General features: G+C 40.4%; 2 protein-coding genes across 5 annotated transcripts in view; one reads left to right on the forward strand and one right to left on the reverse strand.

Moving 5' to 3' along the window:
- LOC102302220 (voltage-dependent R-type calcium channel subunit alpha-1E) overlaps window positions 1-19,089 on the reverse strand; it is a 113,925-nt gene extending 94,836 nt beyond the window's left edge. The window contains exons 1-3 of the mRNA XM_014341229.2: window positions 18,765-19,089; window positions 18,357-18,450; window positions 7,163-7,713 (exon numbers count right to left, since the gene is read on the reverse strand). Of these exons, the coding sequence (XP_014196715.1) occupies window positions 7,163-7,680 (518 nt within the window). The 5' untranslated portion in view covers window positions 7,681-7,713; window positions 18,357-18,450; window positions 18,765-19,089. The remainder of the gene's footprint in view (window positions 1-7,162; window positions 7,714-18,356; window positions 18,451-18,764) is intronic.
- Window positions 19,090-20,218: 1,129 nt separating this feature from the next.
- The window catches only part of cep350 (centrosomal protein 350), a 34,733-nt gene continuing 28,536 nt past the window's right edge, over window positions 20,219-26,415 (forward strand). For 2 of the 4 annotated variants that reach the window (XM_005945924.2, XM_005945928.2), the window contains exons 1-8: window positions 20,219-20,576; window positions 22,749-22,837; window positions 22,974-23,017; window positions 23,153-23,258; window positions 23,409-23,574; window positions 24,737-25,341; window positions 25,452-25,565; window positions 25,787-25,915. In XM_005945924.2, coding sequence (XP_005945986.1) covers window positions 22,762-22,837; window positions 22,974-23,017; window positions 23,153-23,258; window positions 23,409-23,574; window positions 24,737-25,341; window positions 25,452-25,565; window positions 25,787-25,915 — 1,240 coding nt within the window. In that variant the 5' untranslated portion in view covers window positions 20,219-20,576; window positions 22,749-22,761. The other 2 variants (XM_005945927.2, XM_042213669.1) reach the window with 2 other exon arrangements.

The raw sequence follows: 26,415 nt of genomic DNA on the forward strand, positions 1-26,415 counted from the left end.
AATAGAGGCGCTGAATATTCAAACAAGTGCTTCCCAACTTTATACTGTAATCCTCCCAGTTTTTAGGCCTATAAACTTCTCTTCTTCTAGAAAGAATTGCCCAATGTTGAAAGGAATATAATCACAAGCCCTTTTTAAAAAAGCCATGAGTATATCCTGGGACCTCGGCAGAGGGCATCTAAATGCCATCGTCAAAACGTGGCCAACTGTGCAATGACACTGAATACTGTGATAGTGCACTCGAGCTTTTGTAAAATGTGTGAAAAATAGACAAAAATTAAAACCTGCCACAGGAATAAACATCATAATATCCACCTGACTTAAGCGGGAATCACTGGAGGAGAAAAACAAAGCCAACATGGCAGCACCAGAAGTGTTGCTCCTCTAATGGCCACTTGAGGATTGGAAGTCAATTCTCATGGAATAAAAATGTAGCTGTTCGCAGACCTTTGTGGTAGGCCTGTAGGAAAAAAACAAAAATAAAAAACTAGTAGTCGAGCAGTAGAAAAAGTTAAAAGTGTAACGCGAACCTGAAATAGGGACTGTTAGCTAGGACTCAGCTACAGCTAATATATTTGAAAAGGCAGAACTTTTACCTTTCATGGATTTCCATTTCCCGTTTGTGTCACACTCTCACTACAGCTTGCTGCTTGTGACCAAAGCAGTCACAAGGAGTTTTTTTCTAACCAGTCAGTTACCAGACGTTCACAGACTGATGACTTACGTTTGCGGATGGAGCCTTGTCCACTTGATCCTACACTGACTGTCACAGGCCCAATTTAACGTCCATGTGGTAACATGTATGCAAAACCTCAACAGACACTATAAAACTTGGACAGATGTGAAAAGTGACACCAATGTGGAAGCACCTTAAACCTGCAATATATCTGAAGGCCACCAGATGGCGATAGCTGTAATTGCAAAAAGACTCCTGGTCATATAGTAAACACTATTTTATAAGTCCTGGTCGTTCTATGGCTCAAAATAGAGGTTTATTGCTGTATGTACTTATTGGCTAATGAACTGAGACTGAAAAGTCATTCACCACTTAACAGTTTTACAGGCTGAACCGCTCCTCTCGTCACTTCCAGTTTTTTGAAGCCTTAAGATGGCGATGGTGAAAACGCTGACTTCAGCAATCAACTTAATAGTAGCTCTGCCCACCTTTTATACTGTTTGTGAGTTGCTAATGTAACAGTGTTTCTGTGGTATTACTTCACTTGCCACAAATGTCAGCGTAATGGGGAAACAGCGCCCCCTCTCGGTGTGGCCGGTTAGGTTTGCTGCAGTAATCGCTGCCAGTCTGCTGTAGCTAAGTAGTACAGACACATAAAACTTGTTTGATCAACTGATGGGCACCGAGTGTAATCAGTGCTCAGTGGACACATGTCCAACACCAGTTTTATGTACTTTGCATTTGTTTAATATTGTGTTAAACTGTATGCTAAAGCAGAATGCTAATGGGATGTTCTGCCGTAGTGTGCTGTGCAGAGTGGTGTGTGGCGAGCCCTTTGCACTGATACAACACCGTTGTTTCCATTCGAGAAATAAAGTGGCGACAATCCTTGTCTTCTTAAAAACACAACACAGAGTCGATGAGTCTGTTTGGGCCGGCCTGTTGCAGTGGGTGAAGCAGAAGCCGGTTACACACTAACCAAGCATGCTAGTTGAATACTGCACCCTCATGTTCAAATATGGAAAGGCGTGCATATTTTGTATAGAGTCACTGATCTTACAATTTCACCCATTACTCATTTCATTCACACGTACTCAGACACAAATCAACACGAAGGTCAAGCAGGACCAGAAACATATTTGGTGCTTTCCTCTGTTGGTGACCAGCCTCCTAAAGCCAGACTGATTCCAGCTGATCACTGTCATCAGCATCAAGTTAATGCCGACTCCAAACACCGCTATTTCATTAAGATCTTCCGAACGGATGTTAATATCCTAACCGCTATGTTTGAAATGCAACACACACACGCACCTGCAAAGACAGACACAAACACACAAACACAGTCCACTCCTGATTAAAAGACCCGTTACTAGTCTTGGATGCTTAATTGCTTCCTGTACAAAGCATGATATCAAGTGTTTGTTGTTTCAACCTGTCTTTCAACTAAGCTGTGTGTGACAAGCTAATATTTCATTGGTTTCCCACAGGAATTACATAAAAATGCCAAAAGACAAAATCCGTAGCTCATTATTTTTCACAGAACAAAGTGTTCAGAGGAAACAGTCCAGTGACTGCTGGTCTACACTATACAGTTTCTTTCCCCCTGTGGAGCATAAACATGCTCATCAAATGAATCACAATGAGACTACAATACTGTATATTGTTAAGGGCCAAATCTGATACAGATCGTGAGAATGAATGTATTTGTGAAAGTCCACAGCAGACTTATTGGCCTTGGTTTTTCCTTTTTGAAATGTTAACTGAACGTATGGATTCAAGTTGACACCAGAGAGATGTTTCAGCGTGTCCATCCTACATTACATAGTTTACTTGTTTAGGCCATTAAAAAAATTGATGTCTCAGATTTTCTAGGTATTAACGGTTATTAAAGCAAAAAATGTTTTTTCAGTGGGGAAATAAGATTCCATATAAACTAATTTGAAATAAAAGTAGAAAGTAAAACAAAACAAATGCATGGCCTCATTAACTATAATGACTTAAAGATACTATAGAGTTTTCAAATTTGGCTAAATTTATACAGCATGGCACTAATGATGAATTTCGCTTTTTTCATGAGATGTGGCTGCAGCTTGTTCTGAAATCAGACTAATTTGCTTTGAAAAACAAAAGCAGGTGTGCAGGTGGGCTCAGGTGCATCATCTCATTTTCCATCCTCCGTGTCAGGTAACTGAGGGTTTGCTGCTAAGTGGCTCTGAGAGGTGGATGTTTATGGTTGTAATGATTCCTGACTCACTTTAGTCATTGTCCCCTCAGCAGCACAACTATAGATCTGTCATGTAGTGTTGTAATAATTATATTAGGCAGGGCGGTGAATAGTAATCTAGTCCATGGCCGAGCATCTCCACAGGCCTGGTTTGAATGGTTATCACCCACTTCCACACTACTGTCACATGGATTTAAATATCAAATGCAAATTAAAGCAGGAAAAGTTCTCAATGAAAACTGCTCCTCTAACTGATTCACGTTAGTCTCTTTCCCACTCACACTTATCCTGCATTCAGTGTACGTCATCTCTGTTCCATCTGTCCTCCCACTATGTGCTGTCATTCTCCACAGTCCTTCATCTCTTTAACTATAGATATACAGTAGCTCAGGTTAAGACGTGGCATCCTGTACCTGCGGTGAAGAGGATATGAAGGGAGGCACAGAGGGTGCCAACACCACTAGAGGTGAAGCCTCAGCTTCAGCAGAGAAACCGAGGGGGGCATCACTGATATAATCAGCTACAAATTCCACAGCGCTGCAGGGCAGGAAACCATTAAATATATGCACACACATGCACGTGGTACGAACATGTGAATGAGTACACACATTCTCGCAGATATCACGCAGTCAACATAGTCTATAGGATTGTTCACTGACTAAGCATTAGATGGTGTTTTTAATATGTTTTCAGTGTGTTAAAAACATAGTTTGAATGAAAAGTATTTACTAGACCTTCGCATATGAAAGACTCGCTTGAACTCAAACAGGAAACAATCACAAGATGTGCAAAAGTGACATAAAAATGATTTGCTAGATGAGGCTGAATCTATTCTTATGATACGTTTACACACACATGGGCATTTTTATATACAAAAATATTTCTGTCACCAAGAAAATATGACAAAGAAAAAAAAATTATGTCAAGAACATGCCAAAGCAACCCTAAATGTGTGAAACTGTTGGTCAATCAAAAGCCTACAAAAGAACACGGAGCACAATCTAGGGTAAAAAAAAGAAAAAAAAAGGCCCTGAACCCATGTAAACAAGGAAACTATTCACCCTCCAAGGAGATTTTCTAGTTTCAGTGGCCAAAAAAAAAAAGCATTCATGTTTGGACAAAAGGCCAAGTGACTTTTAACAAAATACTCATGCATATGTGGGCAGGGCCTGGGTTGTGTTTGCTCTATACGAAGTCATTGCCATTAGCTAGTTAGCTTAGCTAGTTGCTAAGCTAACTAGCTTAGCTAATTGCTAAGCTAGCTAGATTAGCAAAATGTTAACCGCTGAGTGGTCCAAGTGATGTCAATTTCACCATCAGACAGTCAGCTCTACGATCTGTGCGGATGCAACATGTCTGCCTGTTTACGTTTTTTTTTTTTCTTCAACCACAAGATAATTTACGTTACAGTGCACCGACTGTGGATAGGGTTAGGGTTAGACTTCAAAGAAGTACAACAGGAACTCAACCATCTCCAGCTGTCCATGTCTGTGACCACAATGGAGAACAATCGAGCTGTAAATGTGGCACTAAGTGAATTTTGTTGCTTTATGCAGATTGGTTTCCAGTCCTAATATTAAGCTAAGTGACTGTTGTCTGTATAAAAACATGAAACTCTCGTATAAGTGCAAGAGTATTTTTTTCTAAAATATTTCTTGACTGATTTGCAAGTGTGTGTTTGATGCTATGAATGGAAAAAGAAAGTTTTTCAGTGAGTGTTCCCTTTAGAGAAAAACATGACACACTAGTTGTGAATATACTTTTGCTGAGACTGATGTGAGCTGATCCTCAGGCTACTGGCTCTGTAACATTTACTGTATATTTGTTTTATACATTTAAATAGGAGATGTGGTTTCACACTCCTGACCTGAGCTGAATACTGTTTCTAATGACAAACAAAAATAAATAGCGGCCCCGACAAAGCTGAACACTGAATTGGTTTTACTAGTATTGCAGCAGATTTGTCCACTCTGTCAAAATAAAATTTGGTCCCCGGAGGACTGACATGTCTGTTTACAGAATGATAAATAGACACCTGGTGTGCCACAGAGGCAAGTCTACAAAACAAAGAAGAGAAACAGCAATTTACAGTACACTAAATCTGTTTCTGCTTTATAGCTTCTCTGACTTTTGAAACCTAGCCACTAATCGTCTGGAGATTGGATTTTGTCCCAACAAAGGTAAGTAAACCAGCTGGAACACCACAACATAGTAATGGTACTATAACATATCAAAACATGTGTGTAGCTATTTTTAATGGTGTTTTTAAAAAGGGTTGTGGTCTTTTATAGGAACTGCAGGCAGATGTGAGTTCTGGATTTTAGAGCACTGGATTGCTGAAGAACAGCAGTGTTGGGTAAGTTACTTTAAAATAGTAACTTAGTTACATTACTAGTTACTTCTCTCAAAAGTAACTCAGTTACTTCAAGTTACTCGTTACTTTCAAAGTAACTAGTTACTAGGGAAAGTAACTTTGGTTTTACTCAGAATTCTCTTGTTAATGTGTTGCTTCCATAACTTTGCCAGTCTTCTAGCTTGCTTACTTGCCACAGTGCACTGTGCCACCTACCAATAGAAAGGAAAAGATAATGTGCATATTTCCACGAGAGAAATCCCACGCCTGGACCGTCATTGACTGCTGCCATGATTCTAGCCTACGTCACAGCGTCATGTGCGCCTTTTACATCCAACACAAAAACTGCAGTCGTGGTGCTTTCGATTGTACTCAGAACTCGGAAATTCTGCCTTCTGAATAGGAAGATGTAGGTAACACCAGACTGCAGATGAGCTGCATACAGGGCTGGACTGGGACAGAAAATTGGCCCGGGCATTTTGACTAGAGACCGGCCCACCATTATAGGAAAAATCATAAAGCCTTTGAATGAAAACAAACACTGTTGTGACAGTGATGTACACTGTTCTGATGGTATATATGCATCAATCTATCAATCGTTTGTTGTAAGATTCAGATAATTATTTTTTAAAAGCGAGACATTTTAAATGAGAATAAGAAAGAAAAGTATTTCTTTGTGCCCCCCTCTCCCTGTTAATGCCCTACATGCCCCCCTGGCAACACTTTGCTAGACCCGCCCCTGCACAGTTACCAGCTGTCAGCTACTTAAAAAAGGATCCTGGTGTTATTTGTCTCTCAGAAACAGTTCATAACTTCCCTTCAACTCATTCATGTCACCTAAAAGGTAAACCTGTTTCTCCATCACCTGTTCAGCTCTGATGATCCAGTAAGGACATCTCCTGGTTTCATCTTCATGTTTCCCTCTCACCACATATCCAAACCATATCATGACCAGCAGCTTTACAGCTGTGGCTCCAGCAAACATCAGCTGATACTAGAAATTAATATTAAATAAATTCTAACAACAGCTGATCAAGCTTAAACGTGCTGCTGTTGTTTAGCGCGACATCCGCTGGTTTCCTCTTTCGGCGCAAAGTGAGCGATAAACAAACAAGAGAGCCGATCAGCTGATCATTGATCAGTTTCATGATTGAAGTAGAAACGGGAGAGGGAGGGGGGAGAATGAGAGAAGAAGAGGCAGCTGTGCAGCAAAGACACAGAATAACTCCAGCTTTGTGTCTTTTTCATTGTAGCTGAATTACGGGACAAACTGTTCCTTTTCACCTCAATAAGAAAAACAGACGGGACGGTTGGCAACTCTAATAACTTATGAACAAAATAAAGTTCAACATCAGTAACATCATAGCACCACCCAGCTGTATAGAAACTCCGTCATGCTAGCTAGCACGCAGTACGGAAAAAGTCAGCATAACGAAAATAAACTCCACCTAAACTTGGTTCATATCTGACCCAGAGAGACTGCAGGTCATAACTTCTTACCTGAAGTTCAGTTCACACTTGGACCGGCGGCCGCCTCGGGTCTCTTTTCCTTCTGCGTCCCTTTTCCTTCATCCACCTGCTGGCCTCCACCACTTGCTAATGTTACTGAATCTGTGGAAGCTCCGCGATAGCCACCACACGAAGTAACGAGTAACGACCCTATCTAAATCCCAGTAACGAGTAACGCGTTCCTGATTTTGGCATAATAACTAGTTACCGTGCTCGTTACCACAATAATAACGTAGTTACTGTAACGCGTTACTTAATAACGTGTTAGTCCCAACACTGAAGAACAGTATTGGGAGAAAATAAACCTTAAAATTTGGATTTTAAGTTCAACTTCATGGTAATTTAGCAGGTAAGATAAAGGGATCTAAGAGTGTGTATTTATCATCAGCCTCATACTTACTCCCACTCCTTGCGTCGCGCCTGAGGTGTGCTCTGAATCTTATGGGCTTGGTGGGCTTTAACAATGTCTCTCTGCTCAATCAGTCCACCCCGACGTCTCTTGATCACATTAGGACTGACTGCCATATCTCCATCCACCCCAAGCATCCCGACTCCAACATCAAAAGTGGAAACCACATCAAGGGTGAGACCGAGGCGGTTTGGGTGTAAAGGAGGAGCGTGGCCAGACACGTGTGAGAGGTGGAGGGTGTCATAGCTGGTTGAGAGGCTTTCGGGCTCCAGGAGGGAGTGGGATTCAGGATACAGCTTTGACCCTCCACCCAGTCCTGCGCGATGCTTCTGCCAGCTCTCGCAGTCCGCTGGGGATGGGCGGATGATGTGGTGCCGGGGGGTGCTGCTACCACACATTGCCCCCACAGCCAAACCACCCACTGGATAGTCAGGCCCTCCTGGGCTTCTAGCATTGTGGTTCCCTGTCAGAGACTGAGAGCTAACCGAACAGGAGCCCATTTCCAGCATGGTGGGGAAGCGCCTCTGGATCTCAGCATAGTGCTGCAACAGAGAGGAGAAGGAATGCAGGAAGGGAGATGTTAGAAACGTAGAAAATAAACACAGTCATCACTGATATCAAAGACACCATCAAACAGATACTTTGTCTGAGTCTCATATTCAGCTGAAATGGTGGTGGAAACACTAATTACAGATGAAAGCAAATACAAATGTGATTAAAAAGTTTCATTTTTGAATATCTATCCTTATTAGGCTTCTCGTGATACATGAGGACACGACTTGAATGTAGATAGGAAACCTGTAAGCTGAGGTTTGGGAGCTCTTTCCAGTATCAGTAGTCTATCGTTTGGCTACTCAGTATTCTCATACTGTTAACGTCTTCTATTTCCAATATTCATCCACAGTATAAACAGTATAATGTGTTCTGAATAAAACTGTATTATTAAAGCTGAATCTATCACACAATATGAACATTTTTTGTAAAACAAAGACACAAAGGGAGGCTTTGTTTATGCTCTTGAAACAGACTTTGTGCATCTACCTTCTATCCACTGGAAACACAGACACTCGCTGTTTGGGTGGGTGGCAATACAAGTAAAAAAGCCTGAAGACATCCGGCTACTGTATAACTATGCATTTGTTCAGCTAACCTCCTGAGGTAATTTGCCAGTGTCCCAATAGCTCTCAGTGTCCTTAGCTGACTTAAAATATCAGCAATCCTCCAAGTGTCAGAACCAATTAGATAAGCTGTAATAATACAGACTTCAAAACAAATGGCAATATAATGCTGCCAGGGCTGTGTTTAATTGTGCAATTAAGAAGAAAAAAAACTGAGAGGGAGGGAATTTTTATCAACCCGTCCTCTCCTGTCATGCTGCACATCTCACTTGTACATCACACAGCCTCTACGTTACTGCAGCTCACGCTGGAGCTCTCACCATCTCAGTTTGGCAAATGATCGATCGCTGGTTTTACAGCCCCTCTGAGAGGAAAGCTTCTAAATAACTGTGTGTGGTGAAGCTGCTGCTCAGTAAAACGAGCATAGTGTAGCTGATAAGAGGGAAGAGGAACTATGCTGTGTTCAGCCTGCCTCAGTATTCTTACTCATTCATTAGGTTGAGGTCAACACCTGAACATTGCTAGGCCAGCTTGATTTGATGACGACTTCCGCTACGAATCTACACCTCCTTAAGAGGTCCCCACTAACGCCTCCACATATGAAAAGTTGTCACAAACTGAATGAAAATATAGTTACATGAAGTGAAATGTGTCAAAACATACAACAAATTAAGCATTGAACTTTTATCTTTTCCTGAGGCAAGGATGACTGTCTCCACTCAGCAAGAGATAATGGAAGTGGGTCAGCTGCTGTTTGTGTTTGTACAAATGCTGTTTAGCTGCACTGTTACAAAGTCTAACAATATACTCTCTCTCACCGTCTTTTAGCTAATTTTATTTTATTTTAAATCCCACTTTACTGCTCCCCTTTGTGTCCCCTTTCGGAAATTTTAGCAAGAGCCAGATGTTTCCCTTTGGAGGAAATTTGTCAGATATCGTCTGCTGTAGCTTGTTTGTCATTATTCCACTTTTAGCTTGTATATTAATCAACTTTAAAAGGAAATAAAGTACTGATGTTTACAACTCTATTTGCTGTCCCAAAATTGGTAAATATTAAATTAATCAACCAAAGTGAATGAAAAGAAAAACTTGGTTTACATCTTTCTTTTCCAAGGGAATCCAGGTGTGGAGTCTTTGGGACCATGTGTTACCCCAACATTATATATTATAATGATAGATAGATTTTCTTTATTTTGGGGGCACTTTCTAACAGAGAGGCAACTTCTATATGCTAAAAAATTGTTTAGGGATGTTTTTCAGAGTAAAACCATTAAATATTTGGGCGATCGTGGCTCAAGAGTTGGGTGTTCGTTTTGTAATCGGAAGGTTGCCGGTTCGAGCCCCGGCTCGGACAGTCTCGGTCGTTGTGTCCTTGGGCAAGACACTTCACCTACCGCCTACTGGTGATGGCCAGAGGGGCCGATGGCGATATGGCAGCCTCGCTTCTGTCAGTCTGCCCCAGGGCAGCTGTGGCTACAACTGTAGCTGCCTCCACCAGTGTGTGAATGTGAGAGTGAATGAATAGTGGTATTGTAAAGCGCTTTGAGGGTCTCAAAAAGCGCTATATAAATCCAATCCATTATTATTATTATTATTATAAATGTCTCCTGGGGGAGGGTGAGACTTTAACAAATTTCATGTCACCTGACATGGCTTATATTGTACTGTGCAAAAGTGTTAAGTCTCCTCTCTTTTCTTTACATTTTGCTTGGAAACTTGTGACAAGGAGCAGCGATTTATATTAATGTGCAAACATACATGGAAATACAGTAAATAAGGAAAATAAAAAACAGAGTTTAAAATATTCTAAGGAGCCTGAAAGTCAGTGTTTGGTATGACCACCTTTCTTCTTCAGCATTGCATGAACTCTATGAAAGCAGCCTTCTTGTCTTCAGCAACAGTTCTCCAGGCTTCCTGAAGGACATTCAAAGCTCTTTGAACATTGGCTACCTTTTAAAAATGATCCCATACTGCTTCAGTAATGTTGAGATCCACGTGCTCTGGGGAGGCCAATCCATGTCTCATAGTGTTCCATTGTGTGTTTTCCTATTCAGGTTTGCTGTTACTGCATTGACAGTGTGTTTGGGATCACTGTCATGCTAAAAAAACAAAAACCCACTGCCATCAGATACTTTCCAGGTGAGTCAAGACTTTTGCACAGCACTGCATTTTGGTGTGGCAGCAGACCACAAGTCAACACTGTCTGCTGAGGTCAAATGTGGACCAAGGAAAAAAGCAGATGTGACCCACATTTTGGTTAAACAGTCTGCTCTGTGTGTTCTGGCTTCAGCCAGAACAGGGGTGCCCAAGCAATCTGTGGCAGGGAGTTTGTTAATGTTGCCAAGCAAACTGAAGAGGCACTTGAACTCTTCTGTGGAAAACTTGGGCTTCAACAGAGCGGTGGATCTGAACCGAGACTATTTGTTGAACAGGATGAAACCTAGTGCAAATTGCAACGCAACGACTCCTGATGATCAAAAGTGCTTTGATCTGGCAACATAATCAAAAGAAGAGCTGATGACATGTCACGTCGAATGTCACGTTACAGTTATAACTACGTGGAATCGGTAACAATGTTCAATTCTTACACTAACTGTCACGTGCCAGAGCATCTTTAAACCACAATGCTGCTGCTCATCCTCCTCTCTCAGTAAAAACACACACAACAGAAAGGAAGTGCTGTTTCAGAATCAAATCAAATTCCTGCAGGTCTTTATTGATTGGCAAGACCTATCAATTATCAATCAATGCCTTTAGCACACATTAACAGCTTTTCTTTTTAAAGCACATAGTCAGGCATTTTTTTATAGTTTCTGACTCACGGTGCTTGTAACATCTAACATCTTCAATTTTCTGCTCCTTGTGGAGTTAATGATGTATAATAACAAAGCTGGAGCTCTGAAATGGTGAAACTGATGGGAACAAAGTGCTTAATAAATATAAACTGAGCCTTTGACACAGAAAGAAAGCAGTTAGTGCAAAGTCATCCCATCTTAGCAAAATTACATGATGTATATACACAAATATATGAAGTTGCTTATGCATACTATTGCCCATTGTGTAGTTCCTGGTAGGGAGGCCTTAGATATGGCAGGAGAACTGTCATTGATCTGCTGGTTACAGAATCCATTTAGCAAATTATGTTTTCAAACTGGCTGAACAGGATTGCCCACACAGCAAGATAATTTATGCAGATGCTCACACTGAGACAATTAGAACCGAGCATGATGCTCGATGACATTTCACAGCAACATTAGTAAGAAAATGCAACAAAACAAAAACTTGCACTCAGAAAGGCACTGTTTTTGTGGTCGGTCATAATAAAATAAAATCTAAAAACACTTACAAGACATCAAAAAAGTTTTTTTTAAAAAGATAAATATACTAGAGTGCAAAATAGCAGCTCCCAAAAGGTGAGAGCTATAATTTCACACAGAAATTGATGATGGCAAGAAATATATGACAATAAACATTGACTTTACATTTCCAAAGCACAAAGCTACTTTAAGTCAATCCAGGCCTTATCAGCAAACAGTGAGTGCCTATCTGCTGCTCCGTGAGGGAAAGGCCATTTACACCATATTTGTCTATCTGGTTTTTGAGCTACAGGTTATCCAGTTCTAAAGTGACTTTTTTATGGGCGCCAACCATCTGCTTTTACAAGATACAATACAGATACAATGAGATTTTAAAACATCAATAAAAAGATACAGATATGAGTAGGACACCCTAAATAATCCCCTTAGTGCCTTTGCACTCCTCTAAAATAGTTTGAGTTGGATTTAAATGTATTGTACAAAAACTGGAAAAATAAGTCTGTGAAGAGTTACATGAACAGGCTGATACCACGTTGCATCTATTTCAGGGGTGTCGAACTCCAGGCCTTGAGGCCGGTGTCCTGCAGGTTTTAGAGCTCACCCTGGGTCAACACACCTGAATCAAATGATCAGGTCATTCCCAGGCCTCTGGAGAACTTCGAGAGATGTTGAGGAGGTCATTTAGCCATTTGAATCAGCTGTGATGGATCAAGGACACATTAAAAACCTGCAGGACACCGGCCCTCGAGGCCTGGAGTTCGACACCTGTGATCTATTTTAAAGGTATATTTTGATATTGATATATGTTTAATCAATACCCATCAGTGTCTTATTAGGCTGTTAATGGGATGTTTTCTTTTCTTTTTAAAGAAACAAGTTAACTTCCAAGTATCTGCACAGCAGTCATTCACAAATTCAGGAATTCTGACGACTCGGAGTAGATCCCATGTAAAAAATAAATAAATAAATAAAAATCCCACAGGGCCCACACAATCTGAAATGTTTACTCTAATCAAAAAAGAAAATAAAAAATCTAAATGCTTGTTAAAAAAAAACCCCAAACAACAACACAGGCTGTTGGCTGTTTGTTGTTAATACTACTCATGTAAAGTGATACAGGAAATGTGACCCACGTGTCACTACGACACAAACTTCAAAACAAGAGCAGTAATCACAAATTAACCACCTCCTATTACTAGTTTGAACTGATTTTTTATATGAATAAATGCATTAATATGTAGCTGCACAGTAATGAATTTAAACTGAGTTTCTGTTATTACTGAGGCCTGTCTGCAGTACCTTCACAGCCCACCAGGGGGAAATGGCTACCCTGGGCTTTCTAAGGTACACAAGTTATTCCACTTTGATTAATTAATTGATTATTAATTCATGTTTTCCCATTGTTGCTTACAGATATTCATAGGAAGAGGCTTTGTGATGTTTGGATAGTTAGCTTAGCTGCTTGAATCCAGTTTTATGTTGATCTAAGCTAATTGGCTGCTCGAGGTAGAGCCAAATGGCTCCTAAAATGTCACCCTGCCATTTAAAGCTGTCATAAAAAGTCAGAATGAAGATTAATGACAGAAATAAAATTAAGAGGGAGTCATTTGTTTCCATCCATCAAATTTTCCCTGCTTTTATATCATTAGGGGAAAAAAAACAAAAAAAAAAACAGGCTGGACTTCTAAGAAACATTTATGTAAGCCAGCTCTGTAATGTAACCATTATTAGAATCATTATTACAGAAAAATGCCACCAACCCAAAGACAGGCACTGACCACAACGCTTTAGAAAACACCTACACTGCAATTCATACTTAAACATCAAGGCTCCACTGCACTGTGGCTCCCCCTCACAATTATTAAAACCTTACAGCCAGGAAAGTTGATTGTGTGCTCATATAATTCTTCAGATTAGCTTTTAAAAGGTGGTCGTCGACTGGCTGTACTCAGTCAGCTTTCACTCCCATAATCAGAATTTTTTCATGAACAGCTAATGTGTTGTTCACAGCCTTTGATGACTTCTCTGTCGCTTAGCGTCAGATTAAAAAAAAAGAAAAAAAAAAGTTAGTTTTCACTAAAACTGAATGAAATTGTTACAGGGGCCAAACTGTTTTTACGGTCTTTGCTGGAAAGCCAGGTGTTTCCAGGTTCATAATGAGGAGTGAAGGAGAGGCTGAGGCAGGCGAGAAGCCTTCTCACACCTGCTGCCCCCATTAGCCGACACAACTGCCTCATTGCACCTCATATTTCACCATATCCTTCCACCCAGCCGGAGTGTCAGCCTGGTAAGCGGCCAAACCAAACATGCTTCAGGAAGCGTTATGTCATCCGAAACTAATGGGCAGTATGTTTGAGGGAAAAATCAGTGGCAACACTTCAGCCAGCTGAAAATAACCATCTTGTTGGTAGTTGAGGTTCAGGATATTCAGCGTCAGTGTTGAGAAAGCTTAAGGGAAGCATTGAGAGTACAAAAGGGGAATGAGATTAAATAAAACTACAACGCCTGAGGAAAACTCCACAAGGAGATAAAAGCCACCAGCAGTGGCCCCAGTTGGCAATAATATTTCACGTGCAAACAAAACATTTTATTGGATTTACACAAGAAGAACAAAAACCAGCTGAAATTTGCAGAGACGGACAAATTCTGACACTTAAATCCTGTATGAGCTGGAGAAAAGTGCACACTGTGAAAGTACTGCGTCAGAAGTCTAATTTGCTCAGTCTCAGCTAGCCCCTGACTTTGAACAGCTGCTCTATCTGAAATACAGTCACTGCATATTATTGCACTAAATTATACTGAGTGCATTCGGCAGTGCCAACATTTACATATTAGATTTACAGCTTTCGGTAACACGCTGTGGTACAGTTAGTGAGCCCTTAGAAGCAGCAAAACATGCAAACGTTAAGTGTGACAGGCAGAATATTGTCCGCCTTTAAAACTTATGAAACTAATGCACAGTTTCCAGCTGAGGCCACAATAACAGAGGAGGCCAGATAATATGTAAACGAGATAAACTTTTTCCACTGTGCTTTGCCAACTCAACTCACACCCACAGAAATGTCCCTCTGCCTCTATTGTTGTCTCTGCATCATTAATTCAGCTCCTCTGTATTTGGGAAAAAAATGAAAGGTATGTAATGATGGGTTTTTCTTTTTTGTTTTTGTCATGCAGCGCCTTCTGTGGACTTATTGGAAATAAAATCCATTACCTTCTGGTCCTTTCTGGTCCTTTTTGCTCTGGTGTTGACCAAGTCCTGCACGTATTCCCTTTTGTTTCATGTGCTGTCTGCGCTGTTATGTTTGTCATTCAGCATGCAGCTTGCACACTTTCCATTCAGATGCCTCCATTTAATATTTACTACTCCGAGTCTGCACGGTGCTCTACTTGCCATTTATTTCATGCATCCATTGAGTTTAATTGTATTTTTATTCCACGTTTCTTTGCTTCATTCTACCAATATGATGTGTTATTCTGCAATAGTCACGGCCTGGTTTTCCTGCAGGGTTCATTAAAGTTTCATGTTTTCATTCTGTAAGTATTGGGCCATAAACACCGAATGACCTCGGTTAGAATAGATCAAATTGTGGGAAACCAGAGTCAGGGACATTTGACAGCACCCAGGGTAACTGTATTTGTGGATCAGTTTCACTATTATTCTTTAGATTAGACTTTTGATATGCACACAGACTCTAAAAGTAAATAATATTCTTTTAGATCATGTTTTATGTCTTTTACTGAAGCCACATATTCCACAGCACAGAGCCATTAGAAGATGAAAAGATGCTTCTCAGAGGGATCCTATTGCTATCATGACCTTCTAGCAAAGACCATTATGCAATAGTGACCCTTTAGATCAGTAATGATCACTAATAGGAACACTTCACACTTATGCTCTAATCACTGGAAGGTTCAGAGGCTTCAGGGAGCAGAGCAAAGGCTGGAATATTAGAATCTAAAAAACCTGCCAACTTTATTTAATAATGTATTTATGAATTAATGAAGCAACAAACGATCACAAGAGGAAATATCCATCTTTCATGATGTTTCGATGCAGAGAGGTCAAGAAAGATTACACTTCTTTGTCATCTATGTCTGTGAGGGACCACCGTGAGAAACCCCAGAGCCCCAGGCCTTATAAAATCACTGAAAGCTATAAACATAGCGCCTCACCGTTACAGGTAAATCATATTTTACAGCTTGCAGCAGGAAGCGTAAGGAGCGAAAGAAGTCGCTGCTTTTGGTATAAACAAATGAATCTGCAGTGTCACTGGTTTACAGTTGCACACTAGATAAAAAGCTTTGATGGAATTTACTCTGAAATGTTTTGGAAATCATTTTAAAGGTTTGCATCCCATAATCCGCCCTTTTATTAGGAACAGTCTGCTGCACAATATCGCTGTGCGCACAATTGTCCACAAAGAGCACATGGCACTAACACTGCTGACATTTAGCCTCTGCAAAATGCATCCACAAGAAGAAGATATGCAGCCATTCTAAACAAAAATATAAACTAAACGTGGAAAAATCTGCATCCCTCGGATTCATAACCAAGCTGCAACACTCTGAACATTGGGATGAAATTAAATCAATACAGTTCATGGATTTATTGCCAGAAACACTTTTTTCTCTCTGCTGGAGAAAATGGGACTCACTACTGGAAACTGGTCCCATTTGGGCATATCTGAATGAAAAGTACATCGGCTTTATGTTAGTGCTCTGCCACGTCGGTTTATCAGAGTGAAGAACCACATTAGTGTATGTACTACAAACAGGACCCAAAGACGGTGCACGAGTGGTTCAAAGTACAAACACAAAGCGAGCAGTGTCTGAAAAAACGAACCAATTTTGAGTCGCCAGCCTCTGGACCAGGGACAGTCTGAAGCCTCAAATCATAGTTTTATTTTTCCTGTTTCGAGCTGTTCTTTTGTCCAAGGTGAACTGATGTGTTATCAGGCAGTATCTTAGATTTAATTCCAACCAATCATTCCTTGCTCAGACTTTTATAGCCGGCTAAGAGTCTTGTTCTTTTTTTTCAGTACACTTGATCAGAGACATTCTTCACTTGCGTATGTATTTGCCATTCGTTTTCATTTCGCTGTATTTAAAGAGGTAAAATCCTAGTCTAGAGATTAAAAATTCATTACGGTTAGAGACCCGCCTACGAGGGCAGAATTAACAGCAACCTTTCTCTGGTTACGCTGTTCTTTAAAATAATAATATAAAAAAATACTTAAGATGAATCACAGGAAATGTGAAGCAGGTGGTACAATACACACACAGCTTGTCTTGCTAAATGGGTTCAAGAGGTTTCATTAGGTTCAGTTTGGTGCTGATCACAGGCACTAATTTATACACCAAGAAAACCAATTTACACCCCCTAGTAGAGCGGTGTTATTCAATCAGGACAATCAGAGCTGTTGACAAGAAAGGATTAACGTAGTCCAGTTAAAGGAAATTGACAAGTGTCATGATGAAACTATTTAGGAAGACAGTTGAAAGAATTGATTTAAGCAATGGCTTGTCTGAATAAAATAATTTGATCAGTTCTAATTAAAGGTTATGACCTTGCCTGCTGAAGTACTGGGCAGCAATGGGAGAAATAACTGGCACTGGCTCACGACAAAGACATCTTTCAAGTGAAGAAGATGGCACAGTGTTAGCAGCTTGTCATTTAAAATGCAGACACTGATTATTCAGGTTGCCTCTTCCTCCACTGTGAAACTCCAGTTACATTAGAAAACAGACTGATGGGATTAGTTTATCTGACTGTACTGCAACAGGTCTCAACACGGGTTCTTCTTTCAAGACGATGATGACAAACTTACATCCCCAAAGCCTCAAGACAAAGAAACGTATGGCAGCGAAAGGAGTGATTGAGGAAAGTAAATTACATTTTAGAAGGTAAAACCTCAGGAACAACATGCCAGACACACTTTCTTCCTGTTCACTGCAGCAAATGCGTTCTCGATTTTCTCTACTTTAATTAATTCCTCCTCCTTGAGGTAATGATGGCTGTTTTCCCACAGCCTCTGAGACTGAGCGAGAGAGAGTCTCTTTCCTAGAATTTTTTTTTTAATCATTATCTGGTATAGGTCCACTAAATTATTAGCAGGACCTGGCTAAAGCCTGCTTCCACATGGTCCTAATACTGACAACTACTCTGGCACTCTGAATTGAATCTTGTTGCATCCCTGTGACTCTAATGACTTACTCCACTGTCCTGTCAATCTGTTACACTGGTAAAAGCCACAGTGAAGAGTGATTGGGGCGCTGTAATGGTCTTAGCACGCTGCTAATTGGATAATGTTGTTGAATGATATGTATGCAAACATGGCAAAGGGAGTGGACTTGAAAAACAGCTTCCTGCCAAAAAAGAAATATAGAAAAGAAAAAGACATACAGCATATCACGTTCATGTAATATATAACACAAAAATATTTTTAAAGTTAATTTATGTTGAATTGTAGTATATACTTTAATTAGCCGAGATCCAATCAGCAAATGAATTCTACTTTCAAGTCACATCACATAACACCTTCACAATCCACGATTTGTCTGCTATTAATCAGCATCAGTGAATACTGATAAGATATTCCTCATTTGGGATTTCTGCACCCTTTCTTTTTGGTTTTCACAAACATAACATCTGCCAACAAAAGGTTTAGGCTACAAGCTGAATGCAGTCGCGAAACTGCTTTTCCCCTCACCTAACACCTGTTTGACGAGGAAAAACGCCGGATTCCTTACCTACAAAGAAACAACTCCTTTCCATTTCGTTCACCTTTCAAGACAAAATGAAAATGTAGCAGCAGACACGACCACGTCCGACGTACTATCCTGCCTGCCCGGAGAAAGAGAGAGAGAGGGAGAAAGAGAGAGAGACCGTGTCAGGTTATTTGCCGAGAGGGTATCCGGGGAAATGGAGCAGCTGCCAGCTGCAAATCTTTACTGAAAATACTAAATATTCCATATGTTTATTAAAGCCTTTAGACAATTTGTTTACTTCAATAAGAAAATGTACTCGTAATCTGTTATTAAGCACGGCTGCTTACTTGTTGCTTTCTGTTTTGTCTAACGAGCAGCCATAACCTGGAAACCTGAATCTCTACCTTCATGGCAATCTCTGCTGCACAGTTTTTTATATTTATGACTCACCTGTTAACACCGGGAACAGATCATCAAACTATTTTGTCCAGTTTTCTCTGCGCACTTCATTTGTTGTCATAGAGACCAATCGCCAAGTCTGAGTGGTCTACAATAAAAATCAATCGAGGGGGGAAAGTGAATTAAATGAGCTGAACGTAAGGTAAGTGGGCTGAGGTAACTTCTTGAATAAGTGGAGCATTCACGGTGACGCCATGCAACCAGCAGTTTATATCTGTGTGTAATACACAATCAAGCCGCAAGGGGGCAGTAATCGCACATATGTTGAGCGTTATCCTTCTTGCCGTGCTGTGCGGCTTGACTAGCTGTTCAGGAAGCTTTGAAATATTCATGGGTGTAGCCTATATGCCAAGATTGAAGCCTCAGGGAGTACCTGGTCTTTTCAATACATCTATTGTCACACTTGTGCAAACAGGCGAATCAACACACTAAAACTGAGTGCTTGAGGTTAGTTTCTCAGGATGTAATCCGACGTAAGATAAGATAAGATAAGATAACCTTTATTAGTCCCACGCGTGGGAAATTTGTTACAAATTACAGAAACTTTCAAAGACTTTTTCTCTTATTTTGTCTGGCAATGAGTAAAAAGTGGTTAACCCGACTTCACTGTAAAGATTTCTGGCCATCCTGCTACAGTAATGCACAATATTTTACTGCGTTTCAACAAATAGCTATTTTAAATTCAATCTGAATAAATAAATAAATAAAAACTTTATTTGGCGTGTTGATGTAATGTACACATTAAAAGCAGAAATAAAGAAAATACACACATATACCCTCGAAATGTGTTGCCAGCATGCTTTGACTGTGATTAAATGATTAGGTATACATCTTACCATTTTGAGTACACCTTGGGATACGTCATGTAGAGCTGTGTACCTGAAACAGTCGCTGGCCCTTTTATTGTGTGTGCAGTCTGTCTGATCTGTACACACACATTTAGCCTCAGCTGCCCCCCACAGTCTGTCTCCATTCTCTCCAGCTGCTCATTTTGACCACATAATTCTGGAACAAGTAAAGAAAAATATTTTCTTTGATATGTTGGTGAAGTTCATTGAACTCTTGACGCAGTGTCGTCCAGCTTCACATAGGCAAAAATAACTTGAGTTAAGAAGTCTTTTCTGGTTTTAATGCCCTTCGATTCTCAGATGTGTTTTTATTTCATTTTTTTAAGTATTTTTAGAAAATACATTTCAGATTTTAGTTTTTCTTCGTTATTCTGTGAAATAATCTGGGTCTTTTGTACAGCTGCTTTTTAGACTTTATGATTTAATATAATCAAACTGGTTCATTAAATTAAGTTTCAGACACTTCAAGTATATCAGGTATGTTTCTAATCATTATTATTATAATTATTATTATTACTGCTGCCATGGGAGCGGAGGTGGGCTTTTACCGGTGTTTCTCGTGTTTGAATTCTCGCGAGATTTCGGTGTCTCAGTTACCTACACGTCCTGGATACTCCAGTTTCACTGTTGAGAAACATCATCATAGTAACCCGGGAAAGGCGACCTCGGAGGCGGGTGGCGACATTTCTTTGAAGGAATCTCACAGCGAAACACGGGAGACGTTGTTCTCTGGACTAACTCTGAAGCGATGGGTGAATTTAGAAAAAAGTTGCTGGCTTAGTGACACTGGTTAACTAACTGACACTGGTTTTCCACATCGTTAGCTGATGCTAACGTTAGCAAACATACAGCTGAACGAAACTGAAGAAGTCACCCGGAGAACTTTGGATTTTCTTATCATGAGGATATCGACATAAATGCGGACATCTAGACGCACCGGATCGTTTCACTGAAGGTACATATTATTACTCTCCTAAAACTGGAATAGCCAAGTACAATCATGATTTTCTAGTTAGCTAGCGTTATTATTCACTCTTTCGAGTTGGGGCTCCGACTATTCACTGGACCGAAGACATTACGCGGTACCTCATCTTTAAGTCAGATGGAGTTACAAACGTGATTTTTGAGCGCACGCAGAGTATATTGGACAACTTAACATAGTTATTATTAAAAACAATAATTATGAAAAATCCGTAATACCCTGGGTTCTAAGTTAACACCCAATACGAGATATACGATTAGTTTTGTTGCCCCGTTGCTTGAGCGAATAATTCCTGGATGCTGTTAGCTATATTCTTTTACAGAACAGTTTAAAGGTTTTTAACATTACTATCACTTCCTGTTTCGCATAGTTAATGTTTAACAGAATCTATAATAATAGGGGTGCTGTTAATACTGACTACAGATAGCGTTTGGATATCTCCGGATGCGCTCAGTCTGAATTCGTCTATTTTGGGTACTCAGCGTTTTACAACTAGATGATATTTTTATTTGAAGGTAAGGTAAACTTATCAGCGCCGTATTCGGCGGCATAAATGCAACTCCAGGTGGCTCTAAAGAAACCAAAAACACAACTAAGATCAAGTGCTGATGATTTACGCTTAAGTCAATACAGCTCATGTAAAGTCGAAGATGGCCAATTATTTCCTCCTTGCTGAACGACTGAGGTACTGTTAAGTAACCTTTTGCACACTAGTGACACGTGTGGTGTGAAGCTGCATTGCAGCAGTCAAGTCGGTGTTAGTGTTTTTGTAATACAGTTTCTTCCCGTGTGTGGCAGCACCGAGCCGCTGCTGCTGAAAGCCGCGTCAATCGGTTAACGAGAAGAAGTTATGCGCCATCTTGGATTTTACACGGCTTTAGTGGTGGAAACACCTCCAGTCTATCGGTGAAAGTGTTTTTGTCATTAAATTCTCACAGAGTATCCTCCTTTACTCCATTGATATGTTGCTAAAGAGTTTGATTTCTCTGTTGGAAGTTTGGGGTCTCAATATATTATCGTTTTCAAACTTTAGAAGTCCCAAATGTCTAAAAGCAGTGTGTTCCCTTATACAGGAATACAGGATCATTCAGGTATACAGTAATATTTTAAACTCTCTGGGTTTTACATTTAAGGTAATCGGCAGAATAAGTTCACTTTGGTTGTAATGCCCCTGTTATTTGGGTTGAACTTGTAAAAGAAAAAGAGTGTTTCACAAATGCTGGGGTGTGCAGTTTTTCTAAACTCAGCCAACGTCAGCATATTTCCGTAGTGAATGTGACAGCCCAGCAAAACGACATTTCCTTCTGAATTTACTAACTTTACAAAAAGTTTAATGTTTCAGAGCTTAGCTGCTCTTTGTGTGGCGTTTTGGATTCGCACAACAGCAAATACAGCGGTCTGTGGTAGAAAACAGTCTTTTAATAGAGTCGAGTGTATCCTATCAGTAATTTGTTTATGGCTCTGATAACAGAACAGGGAGGGCCACTGAAGAAGAGTGGATTTAGTTTTCTTCTTCTTTTTTCCTATCTCGCCCCAGGGCTGTGTCACGTGATTGTTATGAGGCAAAGGGATGACTTCTCAAGAATTCCTCATGACTCAACAAGTGTTAAATGTTAGTGCAAAACACCCTTAAGTGTCTCACTGACTAGACTTGACTCTCACAGATCTGTGCTGTAATTATCTGAATACATTGGCAACCATTAATGCTGTAGAGGAAGACTTTTTCCTACTCAGGATAAAACGGCTAACAGACTTGATATATGCAGTGCCTACCATTAAAGCAGACATGTGACTAGCATTACAGGTGTTTTGAGTAAACATCACATATCTGAGTTGTGCTTACATTTTAGGAATGTGAGGCTGTAGAACCAGTTTTAAATGGCAGAGTAGCAGAGTTATGCTGTTGTTGTGTGACAAATTGCATACCTCTGCCGAGCCATGACTACTTTGCATTTTAACTTGTTAATATGTTGGGTACGAACTGTAGTGCTTCATGTTTTTAAATCATTATTTGTCTGTCACCGAGTTGTTTCAGTGTTGTTTTTAGTACTTTGTTCCTTGTTTTGGTTTCAGTTAACATTTTTGGTTTGGTTTTTGTGTGGATCTCACTTACAGTAATATATTTGGTAATTTGTTTAACTGCAGGTGAGTGGGAGAGATGAGGAGCAGCAGGAGGACTGAGGCATCTCTTAAAAGTTCTGCTCAGCACCTTTCTGATCATAATGTTGGCACAGGTGTGTAGAAGAATTTCCTTTTTAATTTTGGTGTTTTGGTTTTTTTGAAATACGAATTAATTTGATTTTTTGTAACCTAAATGGGTGATATGGGTTTTGGAATTTACATTTTATCTTCACTGTTACACTTTAACAGAGCTGACAGCTGCATGGAAAAGTTTGACTCAGTCCAAAGTTGCTGTAAGTACAACTGAAATGGTTTTCTGTTGAAACTGTGCTTTTTGTAAGCTCTTCCTAAATCACTGTCTTTTTTGTAGAAGCAGAATTGAATTTGCAGTATGTGCGCAGTCTGACAATGGTATTTCCTCTTTGTAGTTGCGGCATATAGAAAATCGTATACAAGCAGCTCCAGGAACAGGAGTTATCCTGGACTCTGTCATTGACTCTAACAAGAAGAAATCCTCTAGGGCCCACCACAGAGGTGGGTTATTCTAAGATATAAAACTTGTTCTTTGTAAATTGTAGTATGGCTAATTGGGTTTTCCTTTTTTATTTTGGTATACTACAGTCTGAATACAAGGTCACTTGTGAGTTCTGTAATGATTTTTAATAAGATTGCTCTCTATGATAGATGGACGACAAGTTGATGACATCAGAGGGTCTTCAAAGCCCAGAGGTCGAAGTCAGCAGAGCCCAGAAAAGAGCAGCTCACGTAGCCCCTTGAGAAATACCACCCAGGACAGAAATGTCAGAAGAAACAACAGCGTGGAATTCAGGGAACCACTGGCCTCATACAGGTACAAATAATGAACTAAAATGCATTCATGAAACCTCGATTACCCTTTACAAAGCCGCCTGGCTGCTTTTGGCTATAAAATTATAACATAATTCTCATCTTTCTGGAACCATTTGAATTTTCTCTCTAGCCCAAAATGGTTGAGGAGTTATGACATATTGTGAGATGCACATGGTATCTAGTTAATGCTGTGTGTGTGTGTGTGTGTGTGTGTGTGCGCGCGCGCGAGTTTACTATACAGTGCATAAGTTACTCGTATGTTACTAGTGTGAGAAACAGCATAGAATAGAAGATGCTAACAGCAAAGACTGAACTGCGGGACCAGCAGCTTTTTCTTTGTATGTTTGCAATAATTTTCTACGTCACTGCAGAGTGGGGTCAGGTGACTTAACACTTCCCACGAAGATGTTTTCCTACTCACCTTTTCTGTTTATGTACAATGTAACTGTTACTGGGAATCTTCTGTTGCACTTACGGTCACATAACCTGTCGTCAACTCAGTTAATGTTCACTTTGTCAGCCTGACTCGAAATGCTGTGTGTGTGTGTGTGTGTGTGTACAGTGTACGTGTGTGTGTGTAGTGTACTCTCAGTGCAAGCAGAAAAAGGAGAAATTAGCAGTATGCAGTCTGATGTTACTCTAACACTGAGCTGAGGTCAGAGCAGTGTCTTTATTTACATCCAGTAACTGGATGTAAATATCTTTTACATTTTATTTTACAGTGTTAGGAAAGCATTGACTAAGTCAAGCCTGATGCTGGTCCTTCAACATCTATAATGATTAATTCATTAACTCATTAAGTATTAACACTGACTGGTAGGTATCAATATTGTATGGGAAGTGGAAGGAGATGGATCAGACTTGGTTTTTTTTGCTATGTACTTAATGGTCCATGATACGTAGGAAGCATCACATACGATCTCATTGTGCACTGCGGGTAGTGTTAAAATTTATTACTAAAATGAATATATCCAAATCATTATTTTAGTGTTGTCAAAGGTTTTCACTTTTTCATCATTAAACATTTTGGTAGAGTCCATTTTTCCAGCCTTCTATAACCCATGGTCGCCAGTAAGTATGTTCTTCTGTGAACTCGGTGAGCAATGAATTAAAAGTAAATCTTGATCCTCTTCTTGATCCCATGTAATCTGATTTGTGTCCAGAGAGGCCACCCCACCACCACATCCTTCCTCTCAGCCAGAGGCCTACAGTCAGAAGTTGGTGCCAGCGTCTTTGTACCCATCCTCTCCTCCCCGCTCAGATTCTCTGCCCAGCCAGCTGGTCTACCAGAAACACACCATAGACAAGGAGGCTGACAAGGACCTAGACAGCACACGCTCCTCAGGTCGGGAGAGCACTGAGGTGCGCTACCTCAATGACCAGCCAGCCCTGGATAGCATAAGGACTAAGGAAAGCAGCCCCAAAGCACAAGTTGGCATGGATAGCCAACAGTCAAGCCCATGTATTGCTTCCACCCCAGGCTCTTTTGGACAAGAGGACAGCACGCCATCCACCAGCCCTGGTTCAGCTTCCCAGCGGTTGGAAAACCTAAGACGACATCAACCCGACAACAAGCTGGAGAAACTCAAAGAGCGTATTCGAAGGCAGAGACAACATCTGGAGGAGGCTGCAGAGAGGGAGAAGCTGATGGGGAATCTGGAACAGCCTTTAGCCACATTTGTTGAGACTAATGATGCTGGTACAAGCAACAAGCCGGCAGCCAAAATACGCAAAGTAGCAGCTGCACCACCTGCTCCCATATACAAAGGTATCTCCACTGTAGGATTGGTTCATCATGTTCAACCTTTCTGACAGATTTGAGGTGTATGGCAGGGAACATGATGCTGTGTTTTATTTAAACCATCATTTTATTCACAGGTTTCAACAGTACAGAGACAAAGATCCGGACTCCTGATGGGAAAGTTTGGAAGGAAGAGGACTTCCATAACCTCAGCAGAGAACTTTACAGAGACCTGTCAAAGCAGTTTGCTGGTAAACACAAAACACTCTTCATGTCATGATGTTTTCATCTGAGCTTTGAAACACAACAGATTTATTGAAAACAGTAGTTAATTTAAATGTTTTTGGATTCTGCATAAATCTAGATTTATGCACAGCCTTTGATTTACAATATCCCAGATGTTGAAATATTAGAATTGTCCCCGTCTGTTTGGCTTTATAGCTTATACTCTGTATGTGTTTTATGTCTTCAGAGAGCACCAGACACAGGCACCAACAGCAGAGGGAACAGAGAGCAGACAGGTCCAAAGAGAGGAGGCCTCCCAAAACCATTAGGAAGGTCCACAGAGCTGCCCCTGCCTCTGACCTAAATCCAAAACCAGGTACAATAATCCTCTTTTATGTGTGGGCAAACCCACCCCCTGATCTATTTTTAATTAGTGACAGTGGGAAAGCTAAGCAAGTGGAACAGTCTGGCAGGATTTTGTCACGGGTCAGTGAACTTGCTGCCAACCAAGAGCCTCAAATGTTGCACCATCTCTGTGGTACTTTCTCATTTCTTTGCTTTGCTCATTTCCTGTCTGCACTCTAAGTATATACAGCGTTTCTTATGTACCTTTATTCCCTTGTATATGTATTCATAGATGCTCTTGTTGTTGCTTTACCCAGCACACTTGAGTTTCAGTTGAGTAGTGATTTCGATGCTTTCAAATATTAAACTTTTGGCTAGCATGTACACAATCAGAGTAATGTTACTGTTTTTTTTAAATTGGTGTTGTTTACATGCAAGCAGCCTGCCCAAACATCCTGCAAGTGTTTGTGCTTTAGTATTTAGTGTGTTCTTTTGATCTTTGTAGTTGTGTGTGTGTGTGTGTGTGTGTGT

Source organism: Haplochromis burtoni, unplaced genomic scaffold, assembly GCF_018398535.1.
Source record: "Haplochromis burtoni strain Fernald_Lab_line unplaced genomic scaffold, NCSU_Asbu1 Contig_466, whole genome shotgun sequence".
NCBI classification, from domain to species: domain Eukaryota; kingdom Metazoa; phylum Chordata; class Actinopteri; order Cichliformes; family Cichlidae; genus Haplochromis; species Haplochromis burtoni.